Genomic DNA, 13,225 nt, shown 5'->3' on the forward strand with positions numbered 1-13,225 from the left:
CCCCCCCCCCCGCAAGGGCCGGTGCACCGGGGGCCCGAGCCACCACCCCCCCCCCCCCCGGCAACGGCACGGCCAGCACCGGCCCAGAGCCCGCGGCAGGTCCCAGTGGCAGCCGGTGCCCGGTGAGGAGCCGCAGCCGGTGCCTGGCGCTGTCTCTCTGGCTGGCGGCAGGGGCGGGGTGGGGTGGGGGAGCGACGGCTACAAAAAACCGGGGGTTTGGTCCTAAATCGGTGGGGGAAGCTGTACACGGCAGCGGGAGGGCGGCTCAGCCGTCGTTGGCGGCCACCAGCTGTCCCATGCCCTCCCGGACGTAGACCGACTGGATCTCCTTCGTCTTCAGGCAGAAGTCGCAGGCCCAGACGGCGGAGGCCTCGGTGGTGAGCAGCCCGTAGGCGTTCTCCGTCATCCCCGTGCACTCCCGGTGGAACCACTTCTGGCAGGAGGCCTCGCACAAGATGGCGTCCTGGTCGTCGTTCACCTCGTTGCGGCAGGCCCCGCAGGGGTACACCAACCCCGGCGGCGGCTGGTGACCCGAACCACCGGCTGCTTTGCCGGGAGGGGCTGGCGGGAGGCTGTTGGTTTCAGGGGTGCCGGCACCGCGGCCGGCGCTGTTGGGGGCGAAGCCGGGCTGCGCCCCGTTGACGGCGGCGGGGGAGCCCGAATGCTGCTCCTGGGTGAAGGTGCTGGGGGGGGGGTTGAGGTTCTTGCCCCCCTCCTCGCCGCCGGCGGAGAAGCCGGGGTCGGCCCCGGGGAAGGGGCTGGCGGTGGGGGGCAGGGGGGGCATGTTCTGCCCGGGGCGCTGCATGGGCGACTGTCCAAAGAGGTTGCCGGGCTGGCTGAAGCGCTGAGCCACCGCCGGGCCCCCGGGGGTGTTGAGGGCCGGCCCGGGGCCCATGTCCCCCCGGGGGGGCTGCCCCATGGTGGGGGAGATCATGGGCCCGAAGCCCCCGACGGGCCCCTGCATGAGCTGCCCCGTGGGGGGGCTGAAGTTCTGTCCGAGGGGCTGGCTGAAGGGCTGCCCGGGGAAGCTCATGCCCCCGGGCTGGACGTAGTTGGGGTTCTGGGGGGGCATGCTGAAGGCCGGACCCATCTGCCCGGGAGCGAAGGGCGGGGGCTGCCTCCGCAGGGGCTGGGGGCCTCCGCCGTAACCGGGGGCCACCTGCGGCGACATCCCCCCCTGGACACGGAAGCCGCCGAAGGGCACCGGGCTGCCCAGGAAGGGGGCGGGGGCCGCCCCCACCTTAGGGGCCCCGAAGTCATCCTCGAAGGGGTTGGAGGCCACCAGGTGATCCACCATGGGGGTGGGCGGCGGGGCGAACTCCGAGAGGTGGGAGTAGGCGGGGCCCTGCGGGGAGAAGGCGGCGGTCAGGGCTGCGGCCCGTCCCGGTGCCGGTCCCGGTGCCGCCCGCAGCCCGCGGGGCCCGGCCCTACCTGCGTGTTGGACTTGCGCCGCTTCTTCTCGGGGCTCTTCATCTGCAGCCCTGCGGGGACAAGCGGGGCCGCGTCAGCCGGGGCCGGTGTCTGTGTGTTCCCCGTCCCGTCCCCCCGCCCAACATCCCGCCGGCCCGGCCCGCCCGCGCTCACCTGCCTTCCCCTGCTTCCGGCCGGGACCGCCGGCGGCGGCGCTGCCCGCGGGGTGCGGGGGCCCCGGCGGGGGCGGCGGGGCCGGGACGCCTCCCTCCAGCTTCTCTGCGTGCGGGGCCGCCATGGCCCTCACAGCCGGCCCGGCGCCATGACCCCGCCGCCGCTCCTCGGCACGGCGCGCGGCGTCCCCGACCGGAACCGGAACCAGCACCCGCGCGGAGCCAATCACGGCGCGCGGGGCGGGGCGAAGGAGGGGACCACCACGCGCCTGGCGGGGGGGGGGGAAGTGGGGTGTGTCAGGGCAAACCAAGTGCGGGGCTGGGGGGGGGGGGGAGCGGGACGAACGATGTGCAAGGTTTGGGGGGGGGGGCCGGGCCGGACCAGCTACAGGCCGCGGTAAAGCAGAGCGGGCCGAACCATGTACAGCGCCTGCAGGGGGGGAGCGGGCCGAACCATGTACAGCGCCTGCGGGGGGGGGGAGCGGGCCGAACCATGTACAGCGCCTGCAGGGGGGGGGGAGCGGGCCGAACCATGTACAGCGCCTGCAGGGGGGGGAGCGGGCCGAACCATGTACAGCGCCTGCAGGGGGGGAGCGGGCCGAACCATGTACAGCGCCTGCAGGGGGGGGCGGGCCGAACCATGTACAGCGCCTGCGGGGGGGGGGGGAGCGGGCCGAACCATGTACAGCGCCTGCGGGGGGGGGGGAGGCGGGGGGCCGCAAGGGACCCATGTGCCGACGGAGGGGCGGGAGGGGCCGCGTCCCCGGTGTGTCCCGTCCGTCCCCACCCCCGTTCCCCCCCTCACACCAGCCAGGGCCTAGAGAAATACCAACTTTAATACCAACCACCGGTTCCTTTGGTATGGCGGGGCTCGGGGCCCCGGGGCTGCGAGGGGCGGGGCTGCGCTTTGGCTTGGGGGGGGGGGGGGCTATCACCGTGCATGCGGGGGGGGGGAAGGGCCCTCCCACCGCCCCCCCGGGCTGCGGGACCCGGCCGTGCCCAGCGGGAGCCCGGGGGGGGGCAGGGGCAGGGGGAACCCGGAGGTGCACGTCCCGGGCAGGGGCACGGCTGGGGGGGGGGGCTCTGCCCCCCGGCATTGCATAAGAGTGGGGGACCTGGGGGGTCAAGGCACGACGTTAACACGTAAAGTGATCGGGTACAGACGGTGCGGGGCCGGCCGGGCCTTGTGCTTGGGGGAGCGGAGACCCCCACAGCCTCCCGCCATGGCCCCTGGGCAGGGGATGAGGCTGGGCTGCCCCCCCGGCTCGGGGGGGGGTGTGGGGGTGTAGGGTGTGGGGGGGGTCTCGGCTCCACCAGCCCCCAGCCCCGTGCCCACGCGCCACCGGGCAGGAGAGCGGCCGCGGCGCGACGGCGGGGCCGGGGTAGGAGCTGAGCTGCTGTGCAAAGGCTGGGGCTGGGGGGGGGAGGCAGGGGCTTTGGCAAGAACGGCCCCCCCACCCTGCAGGCAGCTCCCACCGCGCTGCCCGCGCACCCCCCGTGACTGCCGGCTCCTCATGGCGGGGGGGGACGACGGGCCCCGGCCCGGTCCACGCTCAGTCCCGGGCAGAGCACCCAACAGAGAGTCCGAGGGCTCCCCGGGGCAGGGAGCGGGGCCGGGAGGGGGGGGGCTGCGCCCCAGGGCCCCCCCGGGCGCTCACAGTCTCCTCTCCACCGGCTGCTGCAGGCACATTTCGCTGCCGGCCGAGATGATGGGCAGGTGATTGTCCATGTGGTAGCTGATGAGGTGGCTGACGCTCTCAAAGCGGTGGTCTTTCGTCCGCACCTGGGGGGGCCAGGGAAGGGGCGTTCAGGAGACCGCCGATGCCCGCAGGAGGCCAAACCCCCGCAGCCCTCACCCCCCCAGTCTCTCCGTCCCCCCGAGCCAGCCCGGAGGCGTCCCCCAAGGAGCGGCATGGAAGCCCAAAGCCCCGGTGGCTCTAGTAACCCCCAGCCTCCCCCCCCTCCCAAGCTGCGCCAGGCTCCGGCCCCAGGGTGCTGCAGACTCACCACTCCCTCGGGATCGACGAGCAGCAGATGCTTGGGCTGCCCGCCCTGCAAGCCGGTCAGCACGTACTGGCCGGGGGTGGTGGTGCTCTCCCGCACCAGGAAGTCTCCGTTCACCTTCAGCAGCTTCTCAGCCTCCTTGCGGTTCATCTTCCCGTGGTACCAGGGCTCCCGTCTCAGCTGCTCCTCCATGGAGGCCACCACTTGGGCAGGGGGCAGCCCCACGGGCACGGAGGGGGGGACACGCAGGGCATCTTCAAAGGGCTCTGCAGGGAGAGAGGAGCCGGGGGGGGGGTCCGGGACTGACCTCACAACCAGCCACCCCCAGCCCAGCCACGGCCACGGCCGCAGTCCCACTCACTCATGTCGAAGAGGTCTCTCTGGGCGCTGCCGTTGGCCGTTGCGGGGGCGCCAGCAGCTGACGCTTGGCGTGTCTTGTCCATGTTCTGCACGTTGACATAAGATGGGTCATCGAACAGGTCCGTGCGGCCAGAGGCACCTGCTGGAGCCGGGTATTTCTCTCTCCCTGCTGCCAAGAGCACCGTGGTCAGCAGGGCTGCGGCACGCCTCGGCCCCAACACCACTGCCCGCTGTTGGGAGCGCTCGGGGTCCAGGAAAGCAGGCGGGGAGCGGCCGCATCCCTCACGTTACCTTGGGAAGGAGCATGCTGCTTTCGGGGGTCGTACTCCCCACCAGATGTCTGGCCGACGGGCTGTGGGGAGAGGTGGGTGGTAAGCCCCGCTGCGCTCCCCATCCCTTCCCCCTCCCCACACCCTGAGCTGCTAGAGGTGCTGGGGAGACACGTGCCACAGATCTGGTGGTGGAATAACCCCGAGCAAAGAGCCCACGGCCCGGCTGGGGTCCCTGTAACATGGAGCCTCTCCCTGAGGACGTGCCCAGAGCCTTACCAGCGTGGCCCCCAAGTGATTGGGGGTCTGAGCAGCCCCATCCCGCAGCCGCATGTCCACGACCCCCCCGATGGGAGGCTCCTTGCCGGGGAAGTCGTTGTAGTACTGGTGATCGGGAGTCGGTTCCTCCTCTTCCTCATCCCAGGCAGAGCCATCAAACCCCGCCATCCTGGGAGGGCACGGCACAGATGAGCAGCTGACAGCAGCCAGGGCTGCACCCCTCTCCAAAACCAACCAACCTCGGACACCCTCCCACCTTCCTCCTTCCCACACAGCCCTGCCCTTACCTGTCGTGGGGTGTCACCAGCTTTGGGGGGTTCTTCAGGTACTGCTTGAACCGCAGCTCGAAGGCCTGCCCGATGGTGCTGATCACGTCCTGCGCCAAGCCCTCGGGGCACTCCAGGATATGGCAGGCTGGAGAGGGAACGGTGGAACCCCAACATTGAGTTTTCCACCCCTCAAGCCTGCCCTACGCACCCCAGAGCTTCCTTACGGGGTACCCAGTCCCTCCCCGCCACGCTGAGCTGCACTTAAACATCCACGAAACGGGGCTCCGGCATTTAGGACCCTCGGCAGCGGCCTCACCTCTCTGATTGACGGGGTCTTTGGCAACGTAGGCGACGTACTCGGCTGTGTCCTGAGGGCGAGACACCAGCGGTGAGATGGGGCTGCTGGGGAGCACGGCACCCGAGGCTTTGGGGAGAGGCGCCAATCCCTGGCACGGGGCAGGGCACGCGTGGATGGGGACCCTGCGTACTCACCGGGTCTCCCCCAGAAGCGAAGGAGATGGACTGCATGTGGTGGTTGGCAATGATCTGCAAGGCAAAGAGTTTGGTGGATGCAGCCGGGAGCTTCTTGGCACCCAGGTGGAAGCGGCACCTCCTGCCTGCCACGCTCCTCCTGGGGCTGGCCCGGCACGGGAGCTTACAAGCCCTCCAGAGCCCTGGTTAGGAGCCACAGGCCACCAGGAAAAGGGCTGGGACACCAACAGGGCCACTGAGAGCAGGGTCAAAGTCAGGACGCCTGGCCCCAGGCAAGGGGATTTGGGTCTCTCAGTCTCCAGGACAGATCCTGCAAAGCACGTGGGGTATCGCTCCCACCTCTTTGCCCCCAGGCAGGGGGGTAGGTGGGCACTCAGCAGGTCACACAACCCACCCAGACATCCCTTCGGGAAGTTGGGGACATCCCTTTACCCAGCAGGGCCCAGAGCGGGGGACGTGAGGATTCCTGGTTGTTCAAAGCCGGTCGCCCAGCCCCGGGCATCTCCCCGCTCTCACCTGCTTGCAGTCAGAAGCCATGAGGTTGAGGCTGCTGGTGGAGATGGTCAGGGTGATGGGCATGCCGGCGAACTTCAGGTTGCTCTTGCCCAGGATGGAGTTCAGGGAGCGGCCGCAGGGCTGGGGGGGGGGCAAACGGCAGCATGGGGAAGGGGCTCCCCGAGCCAGACGCAGCCCAGCTGCAGGGGGACGGGGCACGTCCTGCCACCCTCCACAGCAGAGACGGGCGCCTCGTCCTCACCACCGCCCCTGCCGAGCCCCGCTGGCTCAAGCCCTGGCGGGAGTTCAGAGCCCCAGGCTGCCCAGCTGGGCTAGGACCTGGCCCTCGGCCCGTGCCCAGGCAGCCAAGCGCGCTCCCCCCCGGGCAGCTCCCCAGCCCGGCCTCACCTTCCTCCTCCGCACGGCTCCCTTGGCACCAGGCACGGCCTCGCACACCAGCCCAATGGCCTCCCTGCGGGGAGCACAGCGGGATGTCAGTCCCCCCTCCCCATTCCCTCACGACCCCCCAACCATGGGGCTGAGGGCGTGGGGACCAGCACAGAAGGGACAGGGTGACAAACGGAAAGCCCTTGGGCAGCGCCGTCTGGGGCTCCTCGAGCAGGGGAGCACGCTGGCGTTAGTATTTGACAGAGCTGCAGGCAGCCTGGCCCCCACCGAGAGCCCCACATGCCACCAGGGGCTCACACAGGGCTCGGACCTGCCCCCCCACCCCCCCAAAAGCAGCAGCCCCCAGGGAGAGGCAGAGCTCACCTGGTGACCTGCGTCCTGGTGTTGAAATCCAAAGCCCTCATGGACTGGAGGACTTCCACGCAGCCCATGTACTGGGAGAGAGAGAGCAGGGTCAGCCCGGCCAGCCAGGACCCCCACACCCCTCAGCTCCGCAACAGCGACCTCCCCAGGAATCCCACCGCCCACCTGCCACCCCAGGGAACGTGCCAGGAGGTCCCCAAATCCCCACCACGACCCTTCCCACCCCACACGCCCCCCCCCCCCCCAGTCCCCAACACTCACCCGGACGTGGTAGGAGACCCCGGGGCCCATGACCTTGTCATCCGGGTGCAGCCAGCCGCGAGTGGGCTTATTGACAAAGCTGCCGTGGCGGGTCCATTCGTCGCCCCCCAGCTGGCCGCCTTCCACCCGCGTCTTCTTCCCACAGCTCAGCTTGTTCATATCCTGGGAACACACAGCGAGAGGTCCCGCTGAGTCGGAGCCGGCAGCCCCCGGCGGTGCCGGCGTCCCGGCGGTGCCGGGCTCCCCTGGGCTGCCGCCGACCAAGGAGCCCCGCAGGCTGAGCAGGTTGGCGGGGTTCGAGAGCTTCAGGTTGGCCATTTTGGGGAAGAAGGAGCAGAGGGTGGTAGGGCTGTCCTCCGACTCGGGCGAGAGCTCCCCAAGAGGTGCCGCAGGGCTGAGGGAGGAGGAGGACAGGGAGCCAGGCAGAGACCGCGTGCCTGCGAGGGAGTCCACCGGGGAGGCCGGAACCCCCAGGCCCCCCACCGCCTCCTCCAGAGAAGAGACCGACTCGTTCCGCAGGTGGCTGTATTTGCTCTTCTGCAGCAGATCCATGCCGGAGAGAGGCAAGAAGGGCCGGGGCCAGCCTGGCCCGTGCAGCAGCAGGGCGAAGGCAGCCGGCCGGGTCTCACGGGGACCCCATGGAGAGTCCGAGCGCCTGCAGCCGCCGAGAAGCCACCCCCAAGCAGAAGCCTTGGCTGAGCTCCGTGCCAGGTCCACACCAGCCCGGCATGGCGAGCCGGCCCCCAGGCAGCGGGTCCAGGGGCTGCCCAGCTCCGCGCCGTCGCAGTCAATCGATCACAATCGGCGTCAGCAAGGATGCGCGGATCCGGCCAGATGGAGAGCGACCCTGCGCTCCTGCCGTGCCGGGGAGGAAATGGGGCCTCGGTGACGCCCCAGGGAGCCGCCGGCTCGGGGAGGGGGGGGGCTCAGCACACTCAGCCCCCGGCCTGGAGGTCCTCAAGCCCTGCAGCCCCACGCCGGGCCGGCAATAAATCCCATTGTCTTCAGCCAGAGCCAGATCTGGCCCCCTCTGCCCCACTGCCAGGTCCGGCGCGGCTGCCCTCCGCCCCAGCCGGCTCGCTCCAGCCCCCGCGCAGCCCCGCCGCCACCAGCCGCTAAGAGGAAATCAAAAGCATGAATATTTAAAGCCCTGAGACAAGGCAGCCACAGAGCGCATCCAAGCCCAGCCCAGCCCCGCTCCAAGCACCGTCCAGGAGCGAATAAGGTCCTTCTGTGGCGGCCGGTGCTACGCAACCCACGTGCCGGCGGCAGGCAGCCGCCGTTGGCTCCCCGGGCTCTGCCGGGAGGGAGCGGTACCCGAAGCCAGGGAGGGCCGCGATGCTGAGATGCCGCTGGTGCTCACAGCTGCCTGGGATGCAGGGACTTCCAGTCCTTCGAGAGCACGGCTCCGGGCACAGATCTCACCCAGAGGGCTGGCGGGAGGAAGAGGAGGATGCCTGGGAGCAGGATACAGGTGGGCTGTCCGCTGGGCGAGGCAGGGCTCAGCGCAGGGCCCCGGCTGCAGCAGGGAGCCAGCAACTGCTAATCGCGGCTGCTGCTGCTTCCCGCATCCCGGCCGGCACTGAGCGACGGCTCCTCCCGGGAGAGAAGGGGCTGCCGCTAATCGGAAGGGCCGTGCTGACTCACGGGCGGCGGGACAGGCTCTGCCCGTGGCGGGGGCTGCACAGGGGCTGGGGCGCAGCGCAGGAGGGGCTCCCAGCAAGGGGTGGGGACCCAGCGCCCAGCTGGAGCAGAAAAATCAAGGTCACAGGCGGAGCTAAGGGAGCAGGCGGCGAGAGCACGCTGCGGGGCAGGGGGGGGCGAATACGCGTGTGTGCGCACAAACCTCGGCCCCTTCTACCGCGGGGAGCCAGGCAGAGCCCCCACCTGCGGGCAGGGGGGTGTCAGGGGGAGGTCTCCCCCCCCGCCCCGTCCTCGACGCACTGGTGTGCCAGCGGGACCTCGGGCCAGCCCGACCGCACCCACGCCGCTCTCCGCAGCCTCATCCGCACCAGCCTGCCTGGGGCCGGGGGGGGCAAAAGCGCTCCCCACTTCCACGTCCCGTGAGCTGACGCAGGGATTTCGGGCAGCCCCATGGCGCCCAACCCCTCTGAGCCACCACGGGCCGCAGCTTTCCCGGTCACCCGGCGCTCTGCAGAACCGGCCGAGGTAAAAACGGGTAAATCTGGCCCAAGGGAATGGTTCTCCCCGCTCGGACCTGCTGCCGGGCACTACTCAGCGTTGGCGGCTGCCGGCCGCGCTTCCAAAACGCTGGCACACTGCCACGGGCACAGGGAAATGGAAGCCGGGACGGAGTTGGAAATAGCCTCCCGCACGGCACGAGGGGCCGTGGCTGACAACAGCGGGTCCGTCACCCACCGCCTCCTCCTGGCACCGGCGCATCGCCTCGGCCGCACACGCTGCCTCCGTGAGCACCGAGCCCCCACCTCAGCCACCGCCGGCGGCGGGGGTCCCACAGGCGCAGAGAGCCCGCACCAGCCGTCCCGCGAAGCGCTCGTCCCCGCCGGGGGCCCCCCGGCCGTTCGGCGCCGTGACCTTCCCGTGGCCGGCAGCACCGCCGCTCTAAAGAAAAGCAGGAAGCCCGGGGCCAGAGAGCCAGGAAGCCGCCAGCCCTGCGAGGGGCCAGCCGCAGCCCCCGGCTCCCACGGGGCAGTGTTGAACCGGCAGCGGGGGTTTGCCCACGAGGACCTGGCCACTGGCGGACGCGGGGCTGGGGTCCCCTGGCACGACAGCACAGGCTCCGTGAGCCCCGACGCTTCCCCAGCACCCTGCTAGGCTAAAAGCAGGAGGGAATTGTGCAGCGGGGGGGGGGGTCTTCACCGCCCCTTCCCACCACCGCAGGGCCCGGCTGTCGCCCAGGCGGGTGACGGAGCTCGGAGCAGCTGTCCCTGACACGCACCGAGGGGCTGGCACGCCCCAGGAGCCACAGCCCCCTGCTCAGACAGGCCTCTGCTTTTCTAAGATGGAATAATTTCTGATTTTATCAGAACCTCCTGAGGCCAGCCGGTCCACGTCACCCCACCAGCCTGCACCGGGCGGTGACCAGACATATCGCCGCTCCCAGCCCTCGGAGACTGGAGGTGCTGCTGCCGCGGCCCCCTCCCAGCCCCAGAGCCCACCCCAGGGCATCAGACACCGACCCCTTCCCAGTGGGCTCGGAGCGCAGAAGGCAAATCGAGACACATGCCGAACACCAGCTCTGCCTGAACAGGCAGCCCTTGAGCCCCATCCAGCAGGCAGCAGCCCTTCCCCTCGCCACACGGCCCAGCAGCGAGCTCCTGCCCCTGCAGCGGAGGACAAACGGAGCAGCCAGAACAACCGCCCCCGAGGAGCTCCCGGGACGTGGCCCGGCCCGGCCGCTCCTCGTGCCCTGGCAGCAAGGAGAGGTGCCGGATCGGCCGGATCCTCCCCACGCGCAGGAGAGGCACAAGGACGCGGGCTACTTTTGGGCGCCTGGGGCTGGGACTTCGTGCACAGCCCAGGGCGAGGAAGAGGAGCAGAGAGGGGACGCTCAGGGCCCCGCTACCGGGCCAGTGCCCAACATCCTCCCAGGAAACACAAACTGGGAGCTGAGTCAGAGACCTGGAACACACCAGTGGTTTGGCAAGAAATCGCAGCGAGGAGCAGGCAGCCGCGCGCCGGCCACTGCCGCACGTACACGTCTCGCCCGGGGCAGGAGATCCCCTCAGTCCAACAGCGGCCCCACTGGAGCCATCCCCAAGCCTCTGGGGCAGAGGGAAAGCAAAGAAAAACACTCAAATCCAGCCAACAGCTGTTTGGTTTTTTTTTTCCCCCAAAACCATCACGACAGCATCCCACGCACAACCTCTCTGCAACTCAGAAGAGGGTCCGGGAGACGCCAGCAGAGACCTGGGGAGGAGGCCGGGGCCCTGCCAGCAGGGAGAGAGGGGAGGCAGGATCCACCACCGAAGCCACCTAGCCCTCCACCGAAGTCCTTACCACGTACTCCATCGCCGGCGGAGGGCAGGGAAGGCCCCGGGCAGGGAACAGAAACGCACAGCCCCTCTCGTCCGGCACTCCAACCTGCGGTTCGGGGACAAACAGGGAGTTAGCCAGCCCTGTCCCAGACCGCCGAGGTGGTGGCCCTGGCACCAAGAGGCAGACCCTGCTCCTCCTCGCTGCCCGCAGGTAGACGGGGCCACAGCAGCCACACAACGTGCTGCTGACACCGGGGCGAGAGCGCCAGGGAAACCTCCTGCTTCCCATCCGAGGGAGCCGGGATGCGCGGGGCTGAGCCTGGCTCTGCTCGGACCTTGCCTGCATTGACAAATGGCGTTGGGGGCCGAGAGCCACTCTGTGACCCGAGACAAGCGTCGGAGTCAATCCCTGCCCAGCCCTAAACCCGGGACAACGTGCAAGGGGAGTGGGGGGGGAGAGTGGAGGCAGCTCAGGGAGGCAGAGCTGCCCCCTCCTCCTGGCGCCTCACCACTAAAGGACGTGCAGAGCCCCCGGGGCTGCGGCCCCCTCCTCCCCAGGGGAGCGGTGAAGAAGGGAGTTGTGGAGAGAGGCTACGAGAGGGGAGCCAGGAGGGACAGGAAGCTCTGCGAGGGGAAAACAAGGCGAGCAAAGCAGGAACAGCTCCGGAGCCGCTGCCCTTCCTACTCCCACCCCCACTGCCCAGCAGAGCAGCGCAGGGCGGTAAATGCGATTTACTTCCTTGCAGCAATCAGGCTCTTATCTGGGGCCTGCAAAGGCAGCGCCGGAGCCCAGGCGGGCACTAACACAATTAGCTCAGGAGGCAGAGAGATAAGGAGAGCCCCGCTTGGCAAGCGCAGATCAGCCACGGGCAGGGCCCGGCAGCACCGCGCCGGGTCACTCGCTGCCAAGCAAAGGCAGCGACGAGGCCCTTTGGATGCTGGGGACCGAGGCTGGCGGCAGGGAAGGCAGATCAGGACCCCGACCTGGGGTGCTGAGCCTCGCTGAAGCCTCCTCGGGGCCCAGCTGCATCCCGCCTGAGGAGGGGACACCACCTCGCGTAGCTCCTGGGGGCAAAGACGGGACCCAGCCACAGCGCTGCCCCGCAAAAGGCTGTGGGTGGATCTGCTCAGCTGGGAAGAGAGAGAGCACCTTCAACCCCTCTGGAACAGGCCGAGGCCAGGGCGTCCCTGGGGAGCGCTGCTGAGAGTTGCCCTTTGCCCACAGGTTTCCGCAGCGCCAGCCCAGCACGCAGGGCCCAGGCCGCGTTTCCTCGGACCCCGTGCCAAGGGGTCTGCCCGGGCCAGCGCGGTGCGCAGGTGACCCCGTTCGAGAGATTCAACCAGAGAAGCAGGGACAGCCTGCAAAGGACGGACACGACGTGCTGCTGGGGAGAAAGCAGAGGCCTGCACGGGGGAACATCCACCCCTGCCCACGAGAGCCAGGTCCACTCCAGATACTCCCTGCCTTCCTCTGAAGCGTCCAAGTGCAGGCAGGGCTGAAGGCAGGACGGCGGGAGGGCGCGCTCAGGCACCACGGAGGCCGAGGATCCCCATGAGCCCAGCCGGTGCCCCGTCCCTGCTGGGGGGGGGGGGGGGGGGGGGTGTCACGGCCCGGGGGGTTCCCCAGACCCCGACAGGGTCCCTCGAGCCGGCCCCCTCCTGCACCACAGCGGCACACGTCCCCGAGCACCGGGCGATGCGAGTCAGGGCCCGGCGAACGGCCCGGGGCACGCACGGCACACCGGGGGGGGGGTGTGGGGGGTGTGTCCAGAGCACCAGAATCACCCCAAAACCCGGAGGCAACCGAGCGGCTGGCACGGCGCAGCACCCGCCGCACCGCCACCGCCTCCGGTTGGGCCGCTCAGGGGAGGGGGCCGGGCGCGACCCGCCCCTCGGGGCTCCAATCCCCCCGGCAAGGTTCCCCCGCGCGGAGCACGCAGAGGCAGCGGGGAAGGGCGGCCCGGTCCCCGCAGCTCCGGAGGAGGCAGCGCCGGGGTCCGGGACCGGCTGCGGCGGGACCCTCCGCTCGCTCCGCGGAAGGCAGCGGCGGACCCGGCGGAAGGACTCGGACCCGGCGGCACCGCCGCCGCGGGAGGCTCCCCGGGACACGGCATGGCACGGCCCCGCGAGGCCTCGCCTGTCCCGGGAACCCGGGGCCTGCGCGGTCGCCGGGAGCCCCGTACGGCCCCAACCGCTCCCACGGGGCTGCGGAGGCCGCGCCGACCCCGCCGCGGCCCCCAGGCGCGGCACACACCCACACCCCCCCCCCCCGCCCCGGGCTGCCCCGCGCGCTCACCGGGACACCATGGGTCTCGCACCGGTCTCCTCCGGTCCCGGCGGCCGCGGCGCCCGCCCTCCCCCAGCCGCGCCGCCACTCACTTCCGGCCCACGCCCTCCAGCACGGCCTCACTGCGCCCCCGTCACGTGACGAGCGGACCAATAGCGAACCGTACCCGACCCGCGAGGAAGCGGCGCCGAGGTCC

At 70.4% G+C, this 13,225-nt stretch overlaps 2 protein-coding genes across 6 annotated transcripts; both read right to left on the reverse strand.

Annotated features, from left to right (window-relative positions):
- Positions 1-69: 69 nt before the first annotated feature.
- On the reverse strand, positions 70-1,813 carry PYGO2 (pygopus family PHD finger 2). The gene is made up of 3 exons (XM_075737210.1): positions 1,585-1,813; positions 1,432-1,481; positions 70-1,345 (listed from the first exon to the last, which is right to left on the reverse strand). The coding sequence occupies exons 1-3, from the start codon at positions 1,706-1,708 to the stop codon at positions 266-268; spliced, it is 1,254 nt and encodes a 417-aa protein (XP_075593325.1). The 5' UTR covers positions 1,709-1,813; the 3' UTR covers positions 70-265.
- A 588-nt stretch (positions 1,814-2,401) lies between these two features.
- Positions 2,402-13,176, reverse strand: SHC1 (SHC adaptor protein 1). Of its 5 annotated transcripts, XM_075737017.1 has the most exons (14): positions 13,039-13,120; positions 10,765-10,848; positions 6,784-6,945; positions 6,523-6,593; positions 6,160-6,223; positions 5,773-5,892; positions 5,257-5,310; positions 5,081-5,132; positions 4,783-4,909; positions 4,496-4,664; positions 4,239-4,299; positions 3,949-4,113; positions 3,591-3,853; positions 2,402-3,366 (listed from the first exon to the last, which is right to left on the reverse strand). In XM_075737017.1, the coding sequence occupies exons 2-14, from the start codon at positions 10,774-10,776 to the stop codon at positions 3,238-3,240; spliced, it is 1,449 nt and encodes a 482-aa protein (XP_075593132.1). In that variant the 5' UTR covers positions 10,777-10,848; positions 13,039-13,120; the 3' UTR covers positions 2,402-3,237. The 5 variants fall into 5 exon arrangements, with proteins under 5 accessions (XP_075593132.1, XP_075593135.1, XP_075593133.1 ...); XM_075737020.1 differs by lacking the exons at positions 10,765-10,848; positions 13,039-13,120 and adding an exon at positions 13,122-13,176; XM_075737018.1 differs by lacking the exon at positions 10,765-10,848 and having other exon boundaries at positions 13,039-13,169.
- Between the last annotated feature and the right edge of the window lie 49 nt (positions 13,177-13,225).

The sequence above is a fragment of the Balearica regulorum genome, chromosome 28, assembly GCF_011004875.1.
Source record: "Balearica regulorum gibbericeps isolate bBalReg1 chromosome 28, bBalReg1.pri, whole genome shotgun sequence".
Lineage (NCBI taxonomy): Eukaryota > Metazoa > Chordata > Aves > Gruiformes > Gruidae > Balearica > Balearica regulorum.